We start from the raw sequence: 21,459 nt of genomic DNA, 5'->3' as shown, positions 1-21,459 counted from the left end.
ACAAAGAGAGAGGGGACAGGATCCCAGCCGGGCTCCGTGCTAACAACAGAGAGCCTGATGCGTGGCTCAAACTCATGAGCGGTGAGATCTTGACCTGCAGGGAAATCAAGAGTTGGACGCTTAACTGACTGAGACACCCAGGCACCCCAGACCATGTCCCTTTTCTATTTTAAACCTCCGGAGGCTCCCCAGCCGACTCCAGGATAAAGCCCAAGTGCTTAGCTGACAACATCATCCACTCTGGGCCCCTTTTGTCTTCCGTTTGTTCATTCACAGCATATCTAGGTTCTGGGACTCTAGCAGAGAATAAAGCTGACAAATTTCCTGCCCTCATGTTGCTTACATTCTACTAGGGGAGGGGAATCAGATAATCTGTAAAACCATAACTAAATAACAATATATAATCATTCTTCCAAATTTCTACCGTAGGACCTGTTCAAGTTTCCTGAACCAGTGCAGAGGGTCTCACAGCTCCACACATTTGCAGATGCTGTTCCCTCTGCCTAGAACACCCTTCCCCTGTTTCCCTCTGAAGAGTTCCCTCATCCTTCCAGCCTCTGCCTCAGGGAGGTCTTCCTGCCAACCTCACGGGGAGGTGGCTGCTTATGGCACCATATATGCACCGCTGTCCCAGCACTGATGACAAGCAATTTGAATTCTCCACTTTGCTCCCCGGTTAGATGGCGAGTGCCTGGGTCTGATTCATCCCCATATCCCAAGCCCTGGCAGTTACTGTGGTCTTGGGGGCCTCGAGTGAGTACTCACTGACTCTATGAATGAATCAAATCCAATGCCATCCACCAATGAAGTGTTGTTATCCAGATGCCCTACCTCCTTTGGCTCTCAAGCCTCTCGGGCCTCCCACGTTTCATTCCTGACCTTTCTGGTTCTACGCAAACAATGCTTGCGCTCGTGCACACTCACGGAAGCACGCCTCCCCCATGGAGGCCACAGACTTCCTCCATGATTACTGTATCTGGGCATGTTCCCCTGAAAGCAGTGCCACCGTGTCCCTACTTTTGTCCATGTTGTCCACCCCGAAGTACCTTGCCACACTGCTGCCCCTGGGGATCTCCTGCACCACAAGGCAGCCACAGAAATCACCAGGGTCTGTGTCCCTGGTTCCCAGATCTCCCTTCTCACCTTCAACCACACTGACAGATTCCCGCCCAGCACCGCCCCCCTGCCCCCCACCCCGCCCTCTCAGTGGGAGCTTCAAGCCCAGAAGACAGGGGGCTAGCTGTCCCCAATGTCACATTGCTGATTCTAAGTCAGGGGCAGATTGCCTTCTTGGGACTGTCTTCTTGTCTGCCCCATCTTCTTTGCAAAACCCCAAGGCCCAAGATGAGGCCAGTCCCCACCCCAGCCCCAGGAAAGGTCTCAGGTGACACCCACTCCCGCCCTCTGTTCATTTCCTGCCAAGGGAGACGTCAGCCTTGGCAAGGCCTCTGGACACGTCCATGGCCTGCAGTGGTCAGACTCACTGCTGATGATATTCTGTTCCTACCGGGGGCTCATACATTATGCAGGATGGTGGACAGTGCACCGGGCCTGCTCGCCATAAGACCAACCAATAAGATGGGTGATGTAGGCACCCCACTCTGCCAAGGCCACCTCTGCCCTCCCTACTGGAGGCAGGGAGAAAATGACTTCAGAATAGTCAAATAGCCATAAGGTCTCCTTCTCCCTGAAGTTCAAAGCTGGGGGTGTCAGATATGATCACATGGAGTTTTGCTCTGCCCCTGGGAAGGAGACAAAAAGACGATGTACTCTCAGTCGTCATGGGCTGGGCGGGAGACCTGAGACCCACTGAACACCCAGGAGATGAAGGAAGCCTGCGCGGGCCTGGGTTCGGGCGTGGGAACGGAATCTGGCAGCTCTGATTTTGATCTTGGACTTTCAGCCCCTCCTATGGACATCAGACAATATTGCCTCCCAGAGACTAAGAGGAGGTCCTCAGCCTCCTTCTCAGGAAAATTGAAGGCCTTTGCTCAAGTAGTTACCCTGGGGGAATAAGAAGTTGAGGTAACCAGAGCGAGAGCAAGCATTAATCAAGGCCTCTTCCCAGACTTTATCTTCCTGAATCCTAACAGCAGACCTGAGTGGCAGCAATCATTATTTCCATTGTAGAGATAGAAAAGAATCCTGACCTGGTTGGGAAAGAATTTTAGGCCAGGCGAGATCTAGGTTTGAATTCTAGGTCTGCCACCGTGTGTCTCAGTGACCCTGGGCAAGTCAGCCGACCTCATTGTGCCTCAGTCTTCCTCATCTGGAAAGCAGGGATCACCTAACAGCCTCAGAGGGTTTGTGATGGTTGAAGGAAAGGTATGTAGGCTTCCTGGCATAGAAGAAGGGCTCATGAGGGGTGCCTGAGTGGCTCAGTCAGTTAGGCCTCCGAACCCTGATTCTGGCTCAGGTCATGATCTCACAGTTCGTGAGTTCAAGCCCCGCATCCAGTTCTGTGCTGACAGCACAGAGCCTGCTCGGGATTCTCTGTCTCCCTCTCTCTCTGCCCCTCCCCTCCCCCCGTCTCTCAAAAATAAACATTAAAAAAAGAATTTAAAAATATATAACTGGAACAACTAGGAATGAATATCACAGTACTTACAAGGCACCACATAGGAACTGTGCTTTAGACCCTTCTCATGCCCTAATCCTAGCAGCCCTGCTCCTGGCCCTGTCCTCATCCTAAGAGGAGATGAGTCGCTTGCACAACTTCTCCTGGCGACTGAGTGACAGAACTAGGATTTGAGCCCGGGGAATGGGACTTTGTGTGTGTACAACTGAGGCTCAGAGAGGTTCTGACACTTGACCAAGGTCACACAACCCATCTATGGGAGGAAAAAAAAAAAAAAAAAAAAAAGCCTGGCTAGACTCTTGGTTTTCTCACTCCCAATGCACCTGTTGTGCCCCTCAGCTTTTTCTATTGCACAGATAAAGGGGGGGGCTGGACTTGCTCAGAGCAGTACCTAGCCTGGGACAGGTACAATAAAAACACTAAATAATAAATGTTCTGGCCCGCTGGGCGGGACTCTTTCCAGAGCACGGGTAGGGGGAATTGGACCCTTCCCTGGGTATCATGTGGGAAACAGGCCACTTCTGGCTGCTTATTGTTTACTTATTCACAGCCTTCGATGATATCACACCTGCACACCTCCCAGGGCCGTCGAGGGAGCCTGAAGTAGCAGGAAACGGTAAACTCCAGGCCCCGGGTGAATTGTGTGACAGGTGTGTGAGGACCGCGTGGGGGCGAGAGACTCACCTGAGGAAGCACGCTGGGCCGGGAGAGCGGGTCCCTCTCCGCAGGCGCTGTCCGCTGTCCGAGGCGCGTGGGCAGGGGCCGCACCCCTGCGCGGAACTGGCCAGCGCTGTCCTCCTCCGGGAAGTTCAGGCACTCCTAGAAGGCCCAGGCGAAGGACCACGGTGTGTGGAATGCGTCCCATCTCGGGTTTATTTCCCACGCTACACCCATCGGCAAGAGAGCGAGCGCGCGAGCTCTTCTCTTTCCAACTCCTTTTCAACGCTTCTGATTATTCCAGGAGCAAGTCTCATTTTGCTGCCAGAAGCCCTTTAACACCTCTCTCTCCGTGCTTATCTTGCCATGTCTTGTCTTTAACAGAGAGAGAGGGTAGGCCTCCGGCTCAGAATTCCGAGCAGGTGAAAATATCGAGCTAGAAGGTTAGAACGAGTTTGGGTTTTTTGTTTTTTTTTTTCCCATTTCATTTATTTTTTGTTACCTTCTATTTACAAGTGATACTGGTTTTCTATTTTCGGTAGTGAGAAGACGTTTCCCTTTAAAGTACGTGGTTAAAAGCAGGTACTCTGGAAATTAGACTAACTAGGTTCAAATCCCAGCTATGCCACTTAACTGCCGATGTGACCTTGAGCAAGTCTTGCAACCTCTCTGTGCCTCAACTCCCTCCTCTGTAAAGGGAAATGATAATGGCATCTCCTCCTTATGCTATTGTAAGGATTATATTAGTGTATGTAAAGGGCACCGATGGGTGCCTGATATGTAGGCTGTGTAAATGTTTGCTGTTAGGTTAAATTGGGCAAAAACAAACAGACAGACAAAATCCCGAGGTTTAGACAACATTTCTTTGCACCGACCCCACCATTTTCCATGTGAGGAAGCAAAGTTTTGGAGAAGATAATTAAGTGGCTAAGCTAGGATCTCCGCAGGTCTCTGGATTCCCCATCCACTTACCAGCCATTTCAAACTTCGATAATTAATATAACTTCTCGCAGTATTCAGGTGTGCAATTAGACTAATACTATTTCACTGATGTTGAGATGGTGTGTGTAAAGGTGGCTCAGAACACAAGTTGGTGTGATGGCCCTAATGCATTTCAACAGGGGGAATATCGCCCCCAAGGGGACAGCAATAGGTTCTTGAGGGCAAAAATAAATAAATAAATAAATAAAAAATAAAAAATAAATTCTTAACTCTTTTTTTTTTTAAAGGGTTTTATTTTTAAGTAATCTCTACACCCACGGTGGAGCTCGAATTTACAACCCCCAGATCAGGAGTTGTACACTCTGCCGACGGAGTAGCTAAGGAAGCAAGAACCATTAACAGAGATAAGTTCTGAAACTGTGACTGGCATGTCCAAGTTATTTTTTTTTTAATCTTGCAGTTCCTTTAGGAAAATGAGTTTATGGGTTTTCTATATCTGCTTAACATTATAGAGACCAATGCATTCAGAAAATAAGATTTTTAAAATCCTACTTTGTTCACGTCCTGTGTAACTTTGGACAAGGTACCAAACCTGTCTGTGCCTCTGTAAAGTAGACACAATAGAAAACAACTCATAAAGCTGTTCCTTTGTTAATGAGGAAATGAGTTGATATTTTTAAGCGCCCAGATCAGTGTCTGGCCCATAGTAAATGCCATATAAGTAGCATTTAACAAACTGGAATTATTATTATCCCACAAATGAAGAATTGACCCACAGAAATTGACCCACAATCATTCAGGGAATAGGAGAGCCTAAATTTGTTTAGCATTTTTAAAATTCCAGGGACGACTGGGTGGCTTGGTCAGTTAAGCGTGGAACTCTTGATTTCAGCTCAGGTCATAATCCCAGGGGTATGGGATCAAGCCCCGAGTCAGGGAGACTGCTTGGGGAGACTGCTTGGGATTCTCTCTCTCTTTCTCCCTCTCTCTCTCTCTCTCTCTCCCTCTACTCCTCTCCCTCTCACACGTGCTTGCACGCACTCTCTCAAAATAAAAAAATAAAATAAAATAAAATAAAATAAAATAAAATAAAATAAAATTCCAGCTTAATTTAAATAAAGCGCACACCATTTTAAGGGTATGCCTTGGACATGTTTATCCATGTATACACTCGTGATCAACATAAGGGTATTCCTAATCTCTCAGAAGGCTCGCTGGGGTCCCCTCTCATCAATACCTCCCACCAAGTTAAGTGCTGTTCTGATTTTTCACTGAAGATATCCTGCCTGTTTTGAATTTCATCCAAGTGGAGCCATACAGTATGTTTCTTTTATTATACACGGAGCCTGAATGTGAAGCCCAGATGGTCCCAGCCTAGAAATTGCCATCTTAACTCTTATCCTATACTGTACTGCCTTTTAAAGCCACGACTACTTAGGGTGTTATCTTCTCCCTCCCCTTTCCTTACTCCTCTTTTAGCTCTGGGGGAAATGTAGCTGTCCACTGAGCCATGACCAGTTCTAATTGGTCAATTCTGCATTAGAAGGCCCCACAGTCCGCCCGCTGCCAGCAAGCAGATGATAGGGCACAGGTGTCAAGAGTGGGCCAATGGGAGGATAGCATGGTCTAAACCTCCCACCAGTCCACCAATGGGAGGGAAGTTCCCGCCCTCTGCAACTGCCTCCCCAGAGCAGAGCCGCCTCAGCCTCGTGCCCTTGCAGTTTGACACTTGCCTTGTATCCTAAAAGAAGGTCCCCTCACTGCTGCCTAAGGGATGCAGGATGGCGGTCCCAACTCCCTGCATCCCCCCTGGGCTTTCTCCACCCCTCCACTCCCTGGAGTGGACAGGAGGGGAGGCTTTTCCAGACAAAAATAACATATATGTAAATACGTCTGTTTTCAGGGATTCTGTTGTTTCTTGATTTTTTTTCCCTTTGTCAATGGGATAATGCTTTGGCTTTCCTCTTTCTTTCTTTTTTTAAAAAAAGGTTAGTTTTAAAATTCCAATATCTTTACGATGTGAACACCCTCTTTCCTTTTTCTGAATTCCGGGAGCTGATGAGGACCATCAGCCTTCGTCCGTAGCCTCCACCTCGTCCCCTCAGAGGTGAGGACCTAGGAGAAGGGAGAGGTGACCCGAAGAGCTTGGGGATGGGGCAGAAGATGGGACGGGGTAGAGTTAAGAAAGAGCAGGCACATCCTTAGGGTTGAGGATGAAGAGAAGAAATTTTAAGGTGTGAGATGGACTGGGAGGTATAGCACCAGCTTCGAGGGTGACAGGGAAACTGCTTGAAATTGTTGGAACAGGTTGATAAAAAAAAGAAAGAAAGAAAGAAAGAAAGAAAGAAAGAAAGAAAGAAAGAAAGAAAGAAAGAAAGAAAGAAAGAAAGAAAAAAGGATGTCCAATTGCCCTGGATGAGGGACATTTAAAGAGCAGTAAAGGTCCCGAAGAGATTAGGGAAGAGGGATGCCTGGTGGTTTTTGGTGCTTACGGCTGGGTGGATCCCATGGGCTGTTGAGGTATTGGGGTGAAAGGGGTGTCTGGGGCTGAGGGACACCGACCGTGCTGAGGCGTTCTCATGGTCACTTTTCTCACCTTCTCTACCCCTCTCCTCCACAGGCATGCCCCTGCTCTTTGTACTGGGCTGCATTTTCTTCCCACTGAGCTTCACTGTCCTCTGCTGGGGCCTGCAGAACTACTCCCACCTGCGGATGGAGAGACCAGAGGCTGTTTTGGTGGCGTCCAAGTAAGAGGACAGAGTGAGGGCATCCTTCCTGGGGCCAGGGCTGGTGGAGCTGATCCCCTGCTTTCAGGAAGAGTCAGTGGTGAGAGCAGAAGCCGAGTATGCGCGCGTGCGCACGTGCGTGTGCGTGCGTGTGCGTGTGTGTGAGCGCGTGCACGCGCACCAGGGGAGATGAAGAATCAAAAAAAACAAAAACAAAAAACTGGCTCTGGGATCTTTTGCAAGTCATTTCACCTCTCTGAACTTCAGAGCCCTCACTTGTAAACGGGCTTACTAAGAACACCCACCATCCAGTCCTTGTGGAGATGTTGGGTTGAGTTGAGTCGGTTGAGTTCATATCTCCGAAGTCGGGGCTGAGACTCCTGCAAGTCACACAAAGGCCACAGGCTCCGTGAGGACTGGTGAGCTCATCAAATGGGGCAGCGGCTGCTCAGCTCCAGCCAGATAGTATGGACCTAGAACGTGGGCTCCATGTTGTCTGGCCTTTGGATTCTTTCCTAAAGGAAGTTGAGCTTTGGTGGGAAATCTCCTAATTTTCAAACACTGACACATAACTTGGAATTTCAGAAAATTCTGTATTGGCAACTCTATACTAGCCGAACAAAGCATACCTGTGGGCTGGATTGGGGCCCTTACACTGCAAATTTATGACCTGTTTGACACAGCTTAATGTACATGTGACCTATCATGGAAACTTAGGTAGGAGAGAGAGCAGGCAGAAGGCAGAATTCACTTGGGTGTCTAGGCGAATTCTTGGAGGACAGAAAAGTGTCTCTGCCTGCTGTAATTCATGTCATCTGCAGAGAAGCCATAACTTGGCCAAGTTTGTTGTCCTCAATCCAGTAGTTATGGTGCCCTACCATCTCCCAGGATGGTGCCCATCCTCCCCCAGACTCAGTGGCTTTACTCTTTGCCTTTGGAGCTATCCAGTTTTGCCAGTTTTCGTAGCTGTGTTATCTTGCTCAAGTTTTTTTTTGTCTTTTGTTTCTTAAATCTCTAAACCTGTTTCTTGTCTATCAAACATATATTACCATCTTGGGAGATTAAATAAGAATGAACATAAATCACCTTGCCTCATGCCCAGCACACAGTGAACACTCAAGAAGTTGGGTTCTGGGGCATCTGGGTGGCTCAGTCGGTTAAGCCTCCGACCCTTGATTTCAGCTCAGGTCATGATCTCGCAGTTCATGGGATGGAGCCCCACATCAGTCTCTGCGCTGATAGTGCTGAGCCTGCTTAGGAATCTCTCTTCCCCTCTCTCTGACCCTCCCCCTGCTCTCTTTCTCTCTCTCAAGATAAATAAACTTAAAAAAAAAGTTGGGTTCTTTTCCCCCTGAAGGGAAGCCCTGGAGTCAGGAAACTGGGTCTACTATTGTCTCTAAATTGTCCCCAACTTCTGCCTAAGGCCAGAGACCTCTCAGGATCTGTTCCTTCCTCGTGCCACTAGAGGGCAGCATAAAATTGCAAATCCAGCCCTTTGCCTCTCTTTTGGGGAGGAAATGGAATGGCCTGAGGACAGGCAAAAGCAAATCGTAGGGCTGCTAATTGAGGTGCACCTTAGGGCAGGCCTGGAAACGAAAGTATGGTGTGGGTACAGGCCCCACATCATGCAGAAGTCCGTAGGACAGTTGGGTGCAGGCCAGGAAGGCCAACTTCCAGGAAGGCAGCACGAAAGGGTGAGAAGCCGCTCAGAGGTTTCCAGCTGGGCTTTGGACACACAAATCGCTGGGCCTTGATTTCCTTGTGCTTGAATGAGGGGTTCGAACCAGCTAATCCTTGAGGTCCTTTTCTGGGAAACTGGGCTGTTCTGTGAAGTCGCAGACAAAGGAGAGCCAGGAAGATGATAAACCTGAAGAAAAAGCAAAGTGACTAGTGCTTAGGGGAGGCCAGGAGAGGCCAGGCAGCCTGAAGGACAGGGGCAGGGCGTCCTTGTGCTCCAGGTGGGTTTTCAGAGAGGCAGGTGTTCTTCTTCAAACCCTGCAGCCACTCTGACATCCAGCACGAGAAGGTTCCTGCCTCTTCTTAGCTATGGGACCTTGGGGAGGGCCACTGAAGGCTTCAGGACCATTTCTTGACCTGTAAAAAGGGGACAAGTGCTGTCACCTCGGTGCTATTACGATAGTTAGACAAGATTACAGGGCAGTCTTGCAGCAGTCAGGAGACACCTCATGTATACCTAGAATTTTCTTCTTCCCATTGGAATGAAGGATGTGTGTGTTGGGGGGGGGGGGTCTCAGAGCCTGAAAGGATGCTGTGTTGAGGTGTTTTTATTCCCATGCATCCTTAAACTCATCCTTCAGAGACAGCAAGATGCACCACTTTGTCTTGCTCCCTCCTCCAGGGAATCCTCTTTTTCTCTTTGCTGGAGGGACACCCCTAAACTGGGACCCCAGCAGGTCACTGAGGGACAAGTGTCGGGAGGCATTGGCAGCGGAAGAAATGGTAGGCATTTGCAAATGTACTGGTGGGAAACAGGGTCGAGCCCCCATCTGACGGCTCAGAGCCCCCTCCCAGCTAGCCAGGGAGCCCAGGGCCACCTTCCTCCCCAAGAGGAGAGCTGACCCTCCCCTGGCCCTTGTCCCCAGCAGCCCCCTGCGCCACAGCTGCTGTCTCTTTAAGGGCCTCCCCCTCCCTCTTTCTCTGCTCCCCCCATCTCTGTCGCAGCCGCTGCTGTGGCTCAGAGCTGCATGGGAGACGCGCTGCAGGTCCGGTTTCTTGGTGTCTGGTCGGTGCCATCATTCCCCACCCCTCCCCCGCCCTCCCCAAGCTGGTGACTCCCCCTCCCCCTCCCCCTCCCCTCCGAGGGGGCAGGGGGCTGGGCACGAACTCTCTATAATGCCCCGTGCAGCCTCCGGGGCCGGGCAGCGGGGACCGTGGCAGCAGCGAGAGGCGGGAGAGCAGTGCTGACCGCTGACCACTTGCCCGGCCACTCCTCTGTCTCCCTCCCTCCCACCTCCCTCCCTCCCTCCCTCTCCCTCCCTCTCAGGGCTGGCACCACAGTCCCACCCCGCCTTCTCGGGTCCTCCCAGCCTCTCCACGTAAGCCCCCCCTCCCCACCTGCCTCTTCTCTCCCTCCCCTCCCCCACCCGCATCCTCCTCCTCCGGTACCCTCTCCCTCTCTGTCCTCTGACCAAGTCCTCTCCTCCTGTCTCGCTTCCAGCCCTCTGGCCAGCTTCCTCCCGCTCCCTTTCCCAGATCCTCCCTCTCCCCAGCCTCTCCCCATTTCCCCAGTCTCATCTAACTCCCATTCTCCCTTCCTCTGGTCTGACTCGCCTGCCCCATCCCGTCCCCGCCCTGTCCCCTTTGTGCCCCTTTTTCTTTTTCTCTCTCCTTCCCTGGTTTGGTGTCCCTTCTCCACCTCGAACTCCCTTCAGCTCGGCCTCCCTGCCCCCTCACGGCCTCTCGCTTCCCTGCCTGAGGCCTGAGCCACCATGCTGACCCCAATGGTGGCTGGGGGGGTGGTGTTCCCCGGTCTCTTCCTCCTCTCCAAGAACACGCTCCAGCGGCTGCCCCAGCTGCGCTGGGAGGAGGCCGACGCGGTCATTGTCTCAGCCAGGTAAACTGCCTCCCTTCGTCTCAGCCCCTCTCCCCTCCTCAAGCATTATGGGGGTGGAAGGGATCCCATCCTTCCCTGGACCCTTGGCTCATGGGGGATTGGGGGTTCCTGAAGTGATTGGTGGGCTTTATCTCCAAGCTTCCTTCCTCCCTCACTGCCTTACTTGCCGTCCCAGGAGACCTCGTCCAAACCCAGCCATCTGGTCTACTAGTATCCAGACTGCTTTTCCTTCCTTTCCCCCATTCACCCTCCCAGCCTCCAAAACAGGGCCAGCGTGTGACTGAAACATTCCTCTAAGATATTAGGGAATAAGGCAAGGGGCAGAGAGCTGTGTATTTATTGTTCAGGGCATATGTTTGAGGGCACAAGGGACAGAGTAGTGAATGGTTCAACTCAGTACAACCCCAGAATAAGGGCCAGAGTTGAGGAGGGGAGCACGGGGGCAGTCAAAGAGTGAGTGGGAAAGTGGCCAGGGGGAACTTGAGGTCACTGAGGGGCCAGGTGATGAGTGGCATGACTGGGTGGCTGAATGTTGCAAGAACAGGCCCAGGGCTCCCCCTTGCCATCCAGTGCTGTCCCTTTCCTGCTTCTCCCTGGGAAGATACCTTGTTATCAGCACCGTCTCACCTCAAGATGACCTCCCTGGTCACGAGAAGAGGGCGACTCAGTGTCCACAACTGAGGGAAGGAAGATGGCAGTGAGGAGTTGGGTGGACTGAGGAGTAGCAGCTGGGCAAGTCCCCTAGCCTGAGGCTGGGGGAAGCCCTGGGCAAGCCAGCCTCAGGCAGAGATGGGCAGAGAGTGGCCCGAGAGGTGACCCGAGTCCGAAGTGCAGTAAGTGGACAGTAAAGAGGAGAAACTGAGATCTGCGTCTCCTTTGTCTACCGCGGCTCCCTCTTTCGCCCTAGGCTAGTGTCCTCTGTCCAAGCCGTCATGGCCTCCACAGCTGGCTACATCGTCTCCACCTCCTGCAAGCACATCATTGATGACCAGTAAGTGCCATGAGACCGCCTTTGCCCAAGTTTCCGGCAGCCTGTGTGTGTGTGTGACTCCCGAGTACCCCAGGTCTTCTACGGGACTCATTCAGTGGTCCCCGAGCCCTTCACTTGGGACTGAGCAAGTTAGCTGCATTAGCTGCAACTCAACACCCAGGGATAAATTTATCCTTGTCCTGTCCTTAAAGGTCAGAACTAGGAGGAGAAGGAGTGGCGATCAGAAAGGATTGTCAAAGCAGCCCCTAGGCTTCCCGGCCTCTCATACCCTCATACTAGTAGGTCCTGTGTATCCTTCCCTCCCTACTTCTTCCCACCCTTACATCCCTCAGACCCCTTTTCTAACCAGCACCCACATGGGGTGCCTTCCTCCTCATGCTGGGCTCACCCCTCACCTCCTCCCAGAACCCAGGTGTCCAGTCCAGAGGAGAGAGAGGACAGAGACAAGGCCACTAATGGTTAGGCAGTGGGGGAGGGGGAGGAGAAGGGTGAAGAGGCCAGAATTTGGCACTGGTAGCTGCTGCAGTGCCCGGTGCTTGCCAAAAAAGCCCAGGACTGAGGAGGTGGGGCGGCCAGAGGAAGGAGAGGGGCCCTGTCCGTGGTGCTGACGGGCCGGCTCCAGGCGACCCACGGGGCTGCTGCAGAATTGCCTGGGAGGGTGCTGCAGACCCCCCACACCTGACTTCTGGCCCTGACCCCCTACTCTGGTGACTGTGGGGCCACAGGAACGTTGTCTGGATGACCCTGACCTGGCGTGCCCCTCTTTCTCTACAGACGAGTTCCCTTATCTGTGGGGTGAGATACATCCCTTCCGGGAAGCGCTGCCGTGAGGAGGAACTGAGCTGTGTGTCAAATGCCTAGAGCAATTCTGGCTGTCGCACAGTGGGTGCTTAACTCTTCCTTCACATCTTGGTGACTTGGGTTCCTCTTGCCCTCCTCGCTTCTTCCCCACCCCTGGGTCTAAGATGAGCCTGGATTCCCAGGCTTAAACTGCTCTCGCCTCCTCACACAGAGGTCACCTTTCGGCTCTTACATTTCCTTCCCCCAACTCAGGTCTGTTCTCGTCTCTCCCCCTTTAATCCTCAGGTGGTTGTCCAAGATCAGGGTTAATGCGGGGACAACAGCTGTTCTTACTTCTGAGCACCTAACTGCTGAGAGGGTGGGGATGGGCTTAACTCTTCAAGGTGCATTCCGGGTCCTGGCCCTCCCTCCCCACAAGCCACTCAGCTCCTGGGGCCAGCTCTCCCAGCCACTCCCACTGTAACTTCTCTTGGGACAGTTTGGGCTGCCTGTCCCCCTCCAGGCCAGTCTGGCCCAGGGCTTGCATTCTGTTTTCTGTTTTCATCTCACCCCATCCTTCGCTGCGCTACCGCCCCCCGTCCCCCCCGCCCCCCCCAGGCCTCATTCCCCTTCTCCCTTCAGCAGCTCCTCATATTTTGTCTCCACTCTCGTTCTGCATCACTCTGGCTGACTTTGCTTTCATCCCTCCGCCTTGCTGGGCGAGTTCCCTGGGCCCTACCTCCCTGATCTCCCACTCCCACCTCAGAGCTGCCACAGGGCTACAGGATTGAAGAGAGAGTGTCCAACATGCTGAGTCAAGAAGAAAAATGCAATGTTGCACATTCATGCACTTTTCATTTTTGTTTACTCCCAAAGTACACAGAACTTTCTCTGCTCTTGGCTCCTTTCGCTCAGCGTTTTCGCCTTAATGCTTGGCTGTACCTGAAAAAAACAAGAGGTTGGACCACATTCAGGCAGACCAACCGGCACTGAAAGCACCACCAGATCCCTAGCAAAGGCCTGTCTGTGACACCTGTCTCGAATCTTCTAGAGACAGTGGGGCTCTAGGCGAAGGCTGTGGAACCAGACTTCTCTCATGGTTATTCCTTGGCCAAGTTACCTAATCTCTCAGTTTCCTCGTCTGTGAAATGGGGGTGATAACCATACCTACTTTGTATGAAGTTTTTTGTGGGGAGGGAATAAGTTTATGTATGTGAGAGGTTTTAGCTATTAGGACAGCGCCTGCTTGTAATAAGCAGTCAATGGATGTCAGCCACTATGATCCCTCTCCACTGCTCTTGCCTCTTCTGTTATTTGTCCTAACCTCAGCCGTCTCTCATATCTTGCCGGAACTTGCTTTCTCACTCTCACACTGCGCTATGGTCTGTGGCTGTCTTTGGGTATCTTTTCCCTTTTCTTGCCCACCATATTGCAGAAAGAGAGAGAGAAGAATGAATGAATGAATGAATGAATGAATGAATGAATATGAAAAATGGGTGGGCTCTGAGATCAGACAGTCTGGGTTTGAATTCCAACACTACTCTCTACCAGCGGTGTGATGGTGTGACCTTGGGCCAGTTTCTTGCCCTCTACCCTTGGGTTCCGTCATGTAACTCGAGAGTCCACTCTCGCCTCAGGGTTGTTGTGAATATCACTTGAGATCTGACTCATGTGGCACGTCCAGTGCTGACTGTGGCACCTGGTGGCTGCTCTGTCCCTCTCCTTTCCTCTTTGATCTCTCTCTCTCTCTCTCTGCCCAACAGACACTGGCTTTCCTCTGCCTACACGCAATTTGCAGTGCCCTACTTCATCTATGACATCTACGCCATGTTCCTCTGTCACTGGCACAAGCACCAGGTCAAGGGGCACGGAGGGGACGAAGGGGGGGCCAGAGCCCCAGGCAGCACCTGGGCCGTGGCACGCGGCTACCTGCACAAGGAGTTCCTCATGGTGCTCCACCACGCCGTCATGGTGCTCGTATGCTTCCCGCTGTCGGTGGTGAGTCGGGGTGTAGAAAGCCAGGGTCTCCTATCCTGCTCATGCCAGCAGGAACCGGGGAAGCCCTGCGGCCGGGTCTCAATAGCAGGACAGGTTCGGGAGAGTCTCCACAGAGGGTTTCCTGAGCACCAGACCGGCCCCAAACAGCGTGAGGGTGTGGGGTCAGCCTGGCCTGGGCTGGACATGCCCAGCCGTGGTGCTTGGGACCTGTGGCTGCATGTCTCTGAGCCTCAGTTTCCCCATCTGTGATATAAGGGTGAGCGATCTCACCTGCAGGATGACGGTTGGAGGGATACAGTGAGTGATGCTCGCAGCTTTGCTGCTATACGCACGTGTTCAGACTTTCAGGGTCAAGCATCTCCGCAAGTGGCCAAGAGGAGACAGGGAGGGAGTCCAGGGTGAGGCCAAGCTATTTCCTTCCTCTCCTCGCAGGTGTGGCGTCAGGGCAAGGGAGATTTCTTTCTAGGCTGCTTGCTGATGGCTGAGGTCAGCACCCCCTTCGTCTGCCTTGGCAAGATCCTCATCCAGGTGAGAGGGTACCTGAGGGTGTAGCGGGCCCCACGGGAGGGCAAACCTGGGAGGGGCTGCAGGCTGGGGTCGGGGGAGGCAGGGCTCTGGGGGGCTGAGTGGGGGCAGTGGGCCGAGGGTGGAGCCCCTCGCCCCGCTCACTCTGCCCCCTGCCCGCCCGCAGTACAAGCAGCAGCACACTCTGCTGCACAAGGTGAACGGGGCCCTGATGCTGATCAGCTTTCTCTGCTGCCGGGTGCTGCTCTTCCCCTACCTGTACTGGGCCTACGGGCGGCACGCCGGCCTGCCGCTGCTCGCCGTGCCCCTCGCCATCCCGGCCCATGTCAACCTGGGCGCCGCGCTGCTGCTGGCCCCCCAGCTCTACTGGTTCTTCCTCATCTGCCGCGGGGCCTGCCGCCTCTTCAGGCCCCGGGGCTCCCCTCCGCCCTCTCCTTGTCAGACCCAGGACTGAGGGTGGGGCCAGGGGACCCTCCCCATCCCACCCCTTGGGGACGGGGCTCTGGGGCCGCTGGGCAGGGGGTGGGAGCCAGGGGCCTCTTGCCCTGACAGCCCCGGGGACTGACAGATGGACTCTGAAGGGGCCGAGGGGTGGGACATCTGCCCTCAGGGGCAGAGGGTCAGGGACCAGGTGAAAAGGAAGGCAGGGAGGGGGAACCTCTTCTCCCAGCAGTGCCTGAGCTGAGGGTAGCAGGCCCCTTCCTGCGCGGCCCCCCTTCTCCCGTCACCAACCCTGGGGCTCTGGGGGGGAGCAAAGGATCAGAGGAAGGGGGCATCACTTCCTATCCACTGAGGGCTAGAGGGCCGTGGGGAGACTGACTCAAGGGGACCAGGACTCGGAGAATGTGGGGGAGGCCCTGCTGTCAAGGCCTGAGCCATCCCAGCCCCCCTGCTGCAGACTCCTCTCGGTTCCCCACCATCTGGGAGGAAGGGGACACCCTAACTATCCTCCCCACCCCCACCCCAGGCCTCGCTTGGGGCTAGCTGCCTCCACTGCTCCTCCCTAGGGAAGACCAGCCTAAGGAATCTTATTTATTTTATTTATTCGCCCAAATTCATACTAGTTTGTAGGGATGGGGGGAGGGAGGTGGCTGCTACCCCCCAACCTTCCCAGTGCTGAGCAATCCCGGGGGCGGGCGAGGGGCACCCAGTCCCTTCCCCATTAGGCTGCACATCTTGCCCTCGGGCCCTGGCATGTCCCTGGTGCTACAGACCTCTCAAGGCTTCCTCCAGTCTGGGGTCAGGGGACCCTGGGAGGTGCTTTACAGACCGCTAATAAAGACGATCTGCGTGAACGCCACCAAGGCCCTCTTCACCCAGTTCTTTGGTGCTGGGAAGGGTGGGGGGGTCTGGGGACAGAAAGCACAGATGACCACAGGACGGGGCAGGACCCCCTGGATGGCTACCGAGCAGTCAGGGAAGAAAAAAACAGACTTTTATTCATCAGCGGGAAAGGAGGGCAGGTTTGGGCACTCAGGGCAGAGTGCAAGGCCCTTGTCTGGCTCCTTAGGCCCCTTTTTGGCAGCTCCTATGGGGTATGAGATCAGAAGTGGGAAGCCACATCCTGCCTCCCTAGGCTTTGGGGTCCTTCAGCCTCTCCCAAGGAAAGCTGGGGTGAGGTGGGAGGCCGGAAGGGGCCGGGGGGGGGGGCTTACATGTGTGTGCAGAACTGGAAAAGGAGGAAGAGGAAGGCCACTACCAGAGCACCCACTAGGATGTGATAGAAGAACTCAGAGTTGTATCCTGTTAGACAAGAAGGGGGAGATGGGGACCCTGGACTCACCTCCAATTGGAGGGCCAAGGGCAGCTCTCCTCCAGACCCCGGCAAGGAAGGAGGCTGTCTCAAGCTGGTTCATACCTGAATTAACAAAGATGACGGGTTTCTCTCCAATAAACCGGGCCACAGCCAGGAGCCTGGCTTGGTCTGAGTCTGGGTAATCAAAGAAGTCAGGTCTGTCCAGGAAGAGCACAGACTCTGCTCCCCGGGTCAAGGTGTTGGCCCTCTGTGGGCTGGGTGCTAGGGAGCAAAGTCTACCTCAAGAATCCAGCAGACCCATGCCCTCTACCCCAAGAAGCTGAAGCCAACCTAGGACCCTGTCAGGCCACATGGCCTTAGCGTGGCTATGGAGGGGCTCGATTTTGTTCCAGGAATCTCTCAGGGATCAACTGAGCTCTCCATGAGAAGGCCCATGCTGGATGGAGAGAAATGTGGAGGGCAAGAGGAAGGCCCAGCCTTGGCCACCCAGCTCCTCGGGCAGATTGGCCCTTTAACCCCCAAGACTTTCTCCTTCCCGTGGCTCCCGGGACAGCTTCCCACCTGTTTCTATGGCCCCCAGCCCCAGCAGCCACACCCACACCCAAGCCCACAGCCACAGCCTCATGACTCCTCTCCTCCTGTGACAGGGGTGAGGGCTCTGTGATGTCACAGCCTGGAGCCATTCTGATCAGGAACTCTGGGTTGAGGGGAGAAAGTACTGGAAGCTGGGACGAAGAAGAGGTGCATTTGTGTGTGGCAGGCAGTTCTTCCTGGAGGGAGGGCAGGGATAAACACCTCCAGTTACCCCTGGATCCACCACTTAACACAGACGACTTATTTACCCATCACAGCAAGCCTGCCTGCATTATACAGAAAAGGGAACCGGGACAAAGAGGAGCAAAGAAAGTAATTTAGGCAATGCACACTTCCCAGGGGTGTGCATCTTTCTCTCGGACGCTCCCCTTTGCCTTGTGTCACCAAATTCAAGGGCCTAGGGATCTCTTAGGGGTCGGTTGAGGAAGACCCTGGGGTTGGCAGCCAAGAGAAATAGCAGGCTTTTACCACTAGGTGGCAGCAGCGTCCACGTTTGTCTGTTTCCCTCCCACCCGGGAGGGCCCGGCTCCAGCCCTTCCAAGCCCTCCTCCCGCCTCTTCCCGCAGGTGTTGCAGGAAAAGGTACTGCAGGCGCGGGGGTTGTCAGAGGAACCCCCCCGCTCCCCCTCCCCCCGCCCATCTCGACGCGGGTCTCTTGGTCACCCACAGAGCCCTCGCAGGCTCCGCTCTCTGGGTGGGTTCCCCCAAGGGCCCTCCCATTTCCCATTTCCAGTCCCTGCTTTTCTCTATTTGTCACTTCCCAACAGCCACTTTCCGTCCTGCAGGCCCGTCTCAGCCTCTAAGAGTTAGCTCCCCTCGGATTGGCAGGTGGGCCTGTCTGTCACAGATGCGTCCCGCCCCACCCAAGCCCAAGGACACTTCAGGGTCTCCTCAGTTCCGACTACACAATTGCCTGCTCAACAATCTCTGACAGTGGCAGTTCCAGGACTTACCCCCACACCAGGCATGGGTCTGTGGTGGGTTGGGACGTCCTCTGCCCTACGCTGGAGGCACCCCCCTCCACTGGATCCCCACCCCTCATCTTTCTTGCCCTCAGGGTCTACCCATCTAGTCTCCTCCCCTTAGTCTTGGGAGGTCCTTGCCGTGCTCAACTTCTATTTCCTAAACCATAAAGCCCAGAGAGAAGAAAATGGGGGGGGGGGGGGGGGGGGGAGAGGCAGACTAACATCTATGGGACCTCCTGTGGGACTGTTTCCCCTTCACTTCTCTCCCCAAAGTCACAGGCATGGGAGGAGCAGGGGGATGGCTGGGGGGAGGAGTGGGGGGGTGGAGCAGGGTTCCCACCCCAGGCCTGTGTGCAACTGCTCCCCATCCCCTCCCTCATTTAGTTGGGAGAAGGGATCCAGAGCCTTTGGCCATTGGCATGGATCTTACAGTTTTCTCAATTGCCCCAAAAGGATACAGCTGTCCTCTCTACCAGGAAAGGCCCTTTAGACACAGGCAGTGAATTATCCGTTCATTTATTCATCCAATCATTAGGTACATGTATTGAGCTCCTGCTATGTGCTGGGCTCCATGTATGGCTTCAATAGAAATCGCCAGGGCACGGTCTCTGCCCTCAGGGATCACAGGGGCGAGAACTCAGAGTATAGACGGACAACCCCTCAGGGCTGTCTACACTCGCTGTCTCTGCTCCCTCACCTTTAATGTATTCTTCAACCCCTCCCAACCTGGTTTGGTCCCCACCACTCCACTGAGGCCACTTTTGCAAAGTCTACAAATGACCCTTTAACTTGCCAAATCTAAAGGTTACTTCCTCTGTCCATTCTGTCTCTCAGTAGGGTGCGCCTGTCCCTGCCTCACCAATTTTCAGGGTTCCTCCTTCTCCAGCCAGCTCAGCCTTGGACCTTCTTTCTGTCTATATTCTCTCTCCCTAGGTGATCTCATTCAGTCTCATGGCTTTAAATACCATCTATATGCTGGTGACTCACAAATGTATATTTCCAGCCTAGTCCTCTCCTCTGGGCTCCAGCCTCCTCTACCCAACTTCCTGCTTCATGTCTCTGTACGTCCAAAACCATCTCGAACTCAATAGATCCCAAATGGAGTTCTTGGTTCTCCTATCACAAACTGGCTCCTGTTTTCCATCGCTGCGAACGGTCTCATTGTTCATCTAGATGCTCTGCTCCACACAAACACCCACCCAGGAGTCAGTTCAACCCCTTCCTCCCTCCCCCCCCCCCCCCCCCCCCGCCTCCTGACAAAGCCATCATCAGGACCTTTTGGCTCAATTTTCCAACATGAATCTCAAGTTTGCCCACTTCCCTCCCCCTCCGCTGCTGCCCACTGTCAACCCCATGCCTCCTCTGGTATTTCAACAGCCTATAGACTGGTTGACTTCTGTTCACTCTTCCCTCAGGGAGAACAAACCAGAACACTCGGATCCACCACTTAAAACCCTCCAATGGCTTCCTGTGATGCCTAGTGAATTATGAACTTCTTACCCTGACCTGCAAAGCTCTTGCCCAGCCCTGTCCACTCCCCACCTCAGCTCTTGCCGCGACCTCCCTCCCTTGGCACATGCCACCCTTTGCACACGCCTGTGCCTACGACACGCTTGCCCTCGCACTTGAACCGGCCGACTTCTCCTATCTCCCGGGTCTCAGCTGAGAAAACACTTCCCCTGGGAAGGGAACTCCCACGGCCTTTTGACCATCTCCCGTCACCGCATCAATCTCACTGCACTGGAGGTGTCTCTTTGTCCGTCTCCCCTACAAGGCCGTGAAGCTAGAGGTCATTGATTTTGGTCACAGTTGTCACCAGAGTATACAGTAGGTGTTCAATAAATATTTATTGGCTAAATGGATGGAAGAAAACCTTTCCACCTGTGAACATGCCGGGGCTCAGCACTGTCTGCCATTTCCCCTGCTATGGGCTTGAGCTCCAGCTTTATCCCTGTGTTCCTCCAATAGGCTTTGTGTAGCTGGGCTTCTGGGCCTGAGCTAAGCTGTGAAAAGGGGCCACAGTGGAGGAGGCAGGACCGCTGGCTTCTTGTCCAGCTTGCCCCTCCTCTCACGCAGACCCAGATCTGCCTCACTCCAAACCTGCCGGCTCTGGTCCTGGACAGGGTCTCCGAGTCCTACTTCCTCTCTGATCCTGGACATCCCTGAAGGAAGCCTGATGGTTGCCTTTAAATACATATTATTTTGGGGCGCCTGGGTGGCTCAGTCGGTTGAGCGCCGACTTCGGCTCAGGTCACGATCTCGCGGTCCGTGAGTTCGAGCCCCGCATCGGGCCCCTGTGCTGACAGCTCAGAGCCCGGAGCCTGTTTCAATTCTGTGTCTCCCTCTCTCTGACCCTCCCCCATTCATGCTCTGTCTCTCTCTGTCTCAAAAATAAATAAACGTTAAAAAAAAAAATTAAAAAAAAAAAATAAATACATATTATTTTAATGTATTCTTTTGAATAGGCAGGATATGCTCACGGTATAAAATTCAAAAGGTACAAAGGATGGAAAGTAAGTCTTTCCTATTCCTGCCCAAACCTCCCTCGCAGCAATCTCAGAGGTCAATGTAGTTACCACTTTCTCGGGCAGCCTTCCAGAGATAAGTTAGGCACACATAAACAAACATATATGAACTCTCTTCTCCTCATTCTGTACGTGCTGCCTTGCACCTTTAAGTTAACCTGAGACCGCATGATGACTCTACAAGTACAAGCACAGGGGCCTCTTTCTTTGTCCTGGCTGCATACTATTTCATCGTATGAAATTGTGTCATCCCTGATTGAATGAATCCCCTGCCTGTGGACGCTTAGGTTGCTTCCAGTCTTTTGCTGTTGTAAACGCGCTGTGGTTAATAATCCTGAACTCCAACGGTTTTGCTCATGGGCCAGCATGAGGATAAATTCTAGGATTTATCTATAGGATAAAATTCTAGAAGTGGGATCTCTGGGTGGAAGAGTCTGTGTATTCGTCATCTTGGTATCCACCGTCAGAATGGCCTCCGCAGAGGGGGGTGCCCATTTACCCACAGCGTTGCACACGTTGTGTGTTAACAGATGCTTTGAGTTTTGTCATCTGGTAGGTGCTAAGTGCTATCTCAGTGTGGTTTGACTTTGCTTTTCTCTCATTAAAAAAAAAAAAATCGTGCATTAAAAAAATACACATAACGGTCTTTCTTTCTTTCTTTCTCTTTCTTTCTTTCTTTCTTTCTTTCTTTCTTTCTTTCTTTCTTTCTTTCTTTCTTTCTTTCTTTCTTGAAGTAGACTCCATGTGCAGCATGGGGCTCCATCTCACGACCCCGAGATCAAGAGTTGGATGACCTACCAACTGAGGCAGCCAGGCACCCCAACAATATTTCCATCTTAAGCATTTGCA

The 21,459-nt window shown here is 53.2% G+C and overlaps 2 protein-coding genes across 3 annotated transcripts; one reads left to right on the top strand and one right to left on the bottom strand.

The window, feature by feature from the left end:
- Positions 1 to 9,589: 9,589 nt before the first annotated feature.
- TLCD3B (TLC domain containing 3B) lies at positions 9,590 to 16,071 on the top strand. Its single transcript, XM_058710555.1, has 5 exons — positions 9,590 to 10,477; positions 11,385 to 11,468; positions 14,012 to 14,246; positions 14,679 to 14,774; positions 14,938 to 16,071. The coding sequence occupies exons 1-5, from the start codon at positions 10,353 to 10,355 to the stop codon at positions 15,223 to 15,225; spliced, it is 828 nt and encodes a 275-aa protein (XP_058566538.1). The 5' UTR covers positions 9,590 to 10,352; the 3' UTR covers positions 15,226 to 16,071.
- Positions 16,072 to 16,184: 113 nt separating this feature from the next.
- On the bottom strand, positions 16,185 to 17,633 carry C18H16orf92 (chromosome 18 C16orf92 homolog). 2 transcript variants are annotated; one of them, XM_058710557.1, is made up of 4 exons: positions 17,089 to 17,627; positions 16,630 to 16,788; positions 16,427 to 16,514; positions 16,185 to 16,299 (listed from the first exon to the last, which is right to left on the bottom strand). In XM_058710557.1, the coding sequence occupies exons 1-4, from the start codon at positions 17,150 to 17,152 to the stop codon at positions 16,278 to 16,280; spliced, it is 333 nt and encodes a 110-aa protein (XP_058566540.1). In that variant the 5' UTR covers positions 17,153 to 17,627; the 3' UTR covers positions 16,185 to 16,277. The 2 variants fall into 2 exon arrangements, with proteins under 2 accessions (XP_058566540.1, XP_058566539.1); XM_058710556.1 differs by lacking the exon at positions 16,427 to 16,514 and having other exon boundaries at positions 16,555 to 16,788; positions 17,089 to 17,633.
- Between the last annotated feature and the right edge of the window lie 3,826 nt (positions 17,634 to 21,459).

This window comes from Neofelis nebulosa, chromosome 18 (genome assembly GCF_028018385.1).
Source record: "Neofelis nebulosa isolate mNeoNeb1 chromosome 18, mNeoNeb1.pri, whole genome shotgun sequence".
NCBI classification, from domain to species: domain Eukaryota; kingdom Metazoa; phylum Chordata; class Mammalia; order Carnivora; family Felidae; genus Neofelis; species Neofelis nebulosa.
This window is presented reverse-complemented; position numbering and strand designations above follow the sequence as displayed.

What these genes read in the sequence shown, in the direction of transcription:
- C18H16orf92 (XM_058710556.1), bottom strand. Translation starts at nt 17,152, where the DNA reads ATGAGGCTGTGGCTGTGGGCTTGGGTGTGGGTGTGGCTGCTGGGGCTG. An exon ending in GCTGGGGGCCATAGAAACAG is followed by an intron (nt 16,789 to 17,088) that starts GTGGGAAGCTGT and finishes TTTGCTCCCTAG; the next exon opens with CACCCAGCCCACAGAGGGCC. An exon ending in CCTTGGCCCTCCAATTGGAG is followed by an intron (nt 16,300 to 16,554) that starts GTGAGTCCAGGG and finishes CATACCCCATAG; the next exon opens with GAGCTGCCAAAAAGGGGCCT.
- TLCD3B (XM_058710555.1), top strand. Translation starts at nt 10,353, where the DNA reads ATGCTGACCCCAATGGTGGCTGGGGGGGTGGTGTTCCCCGGTCTCTTC. An exon ending in AAGCACATCATTGATGACCA is followed by an intron (nt 11,469 to 14,011) that starts GTAAGTGCCATG and finishes TCTGCCCAACAG; the next exon opens with ACACTGGCTTTCCTCTGCCT. An exon ending in TTGGCAAGATCCTCATCCAG is followed by an intron (nt 14,775 to 14,937) that starts GTGAGAGGGTAC and finishes GCCCGCCCGCAG; the next exon opens with TACAAGCAGCAGCACACTCT.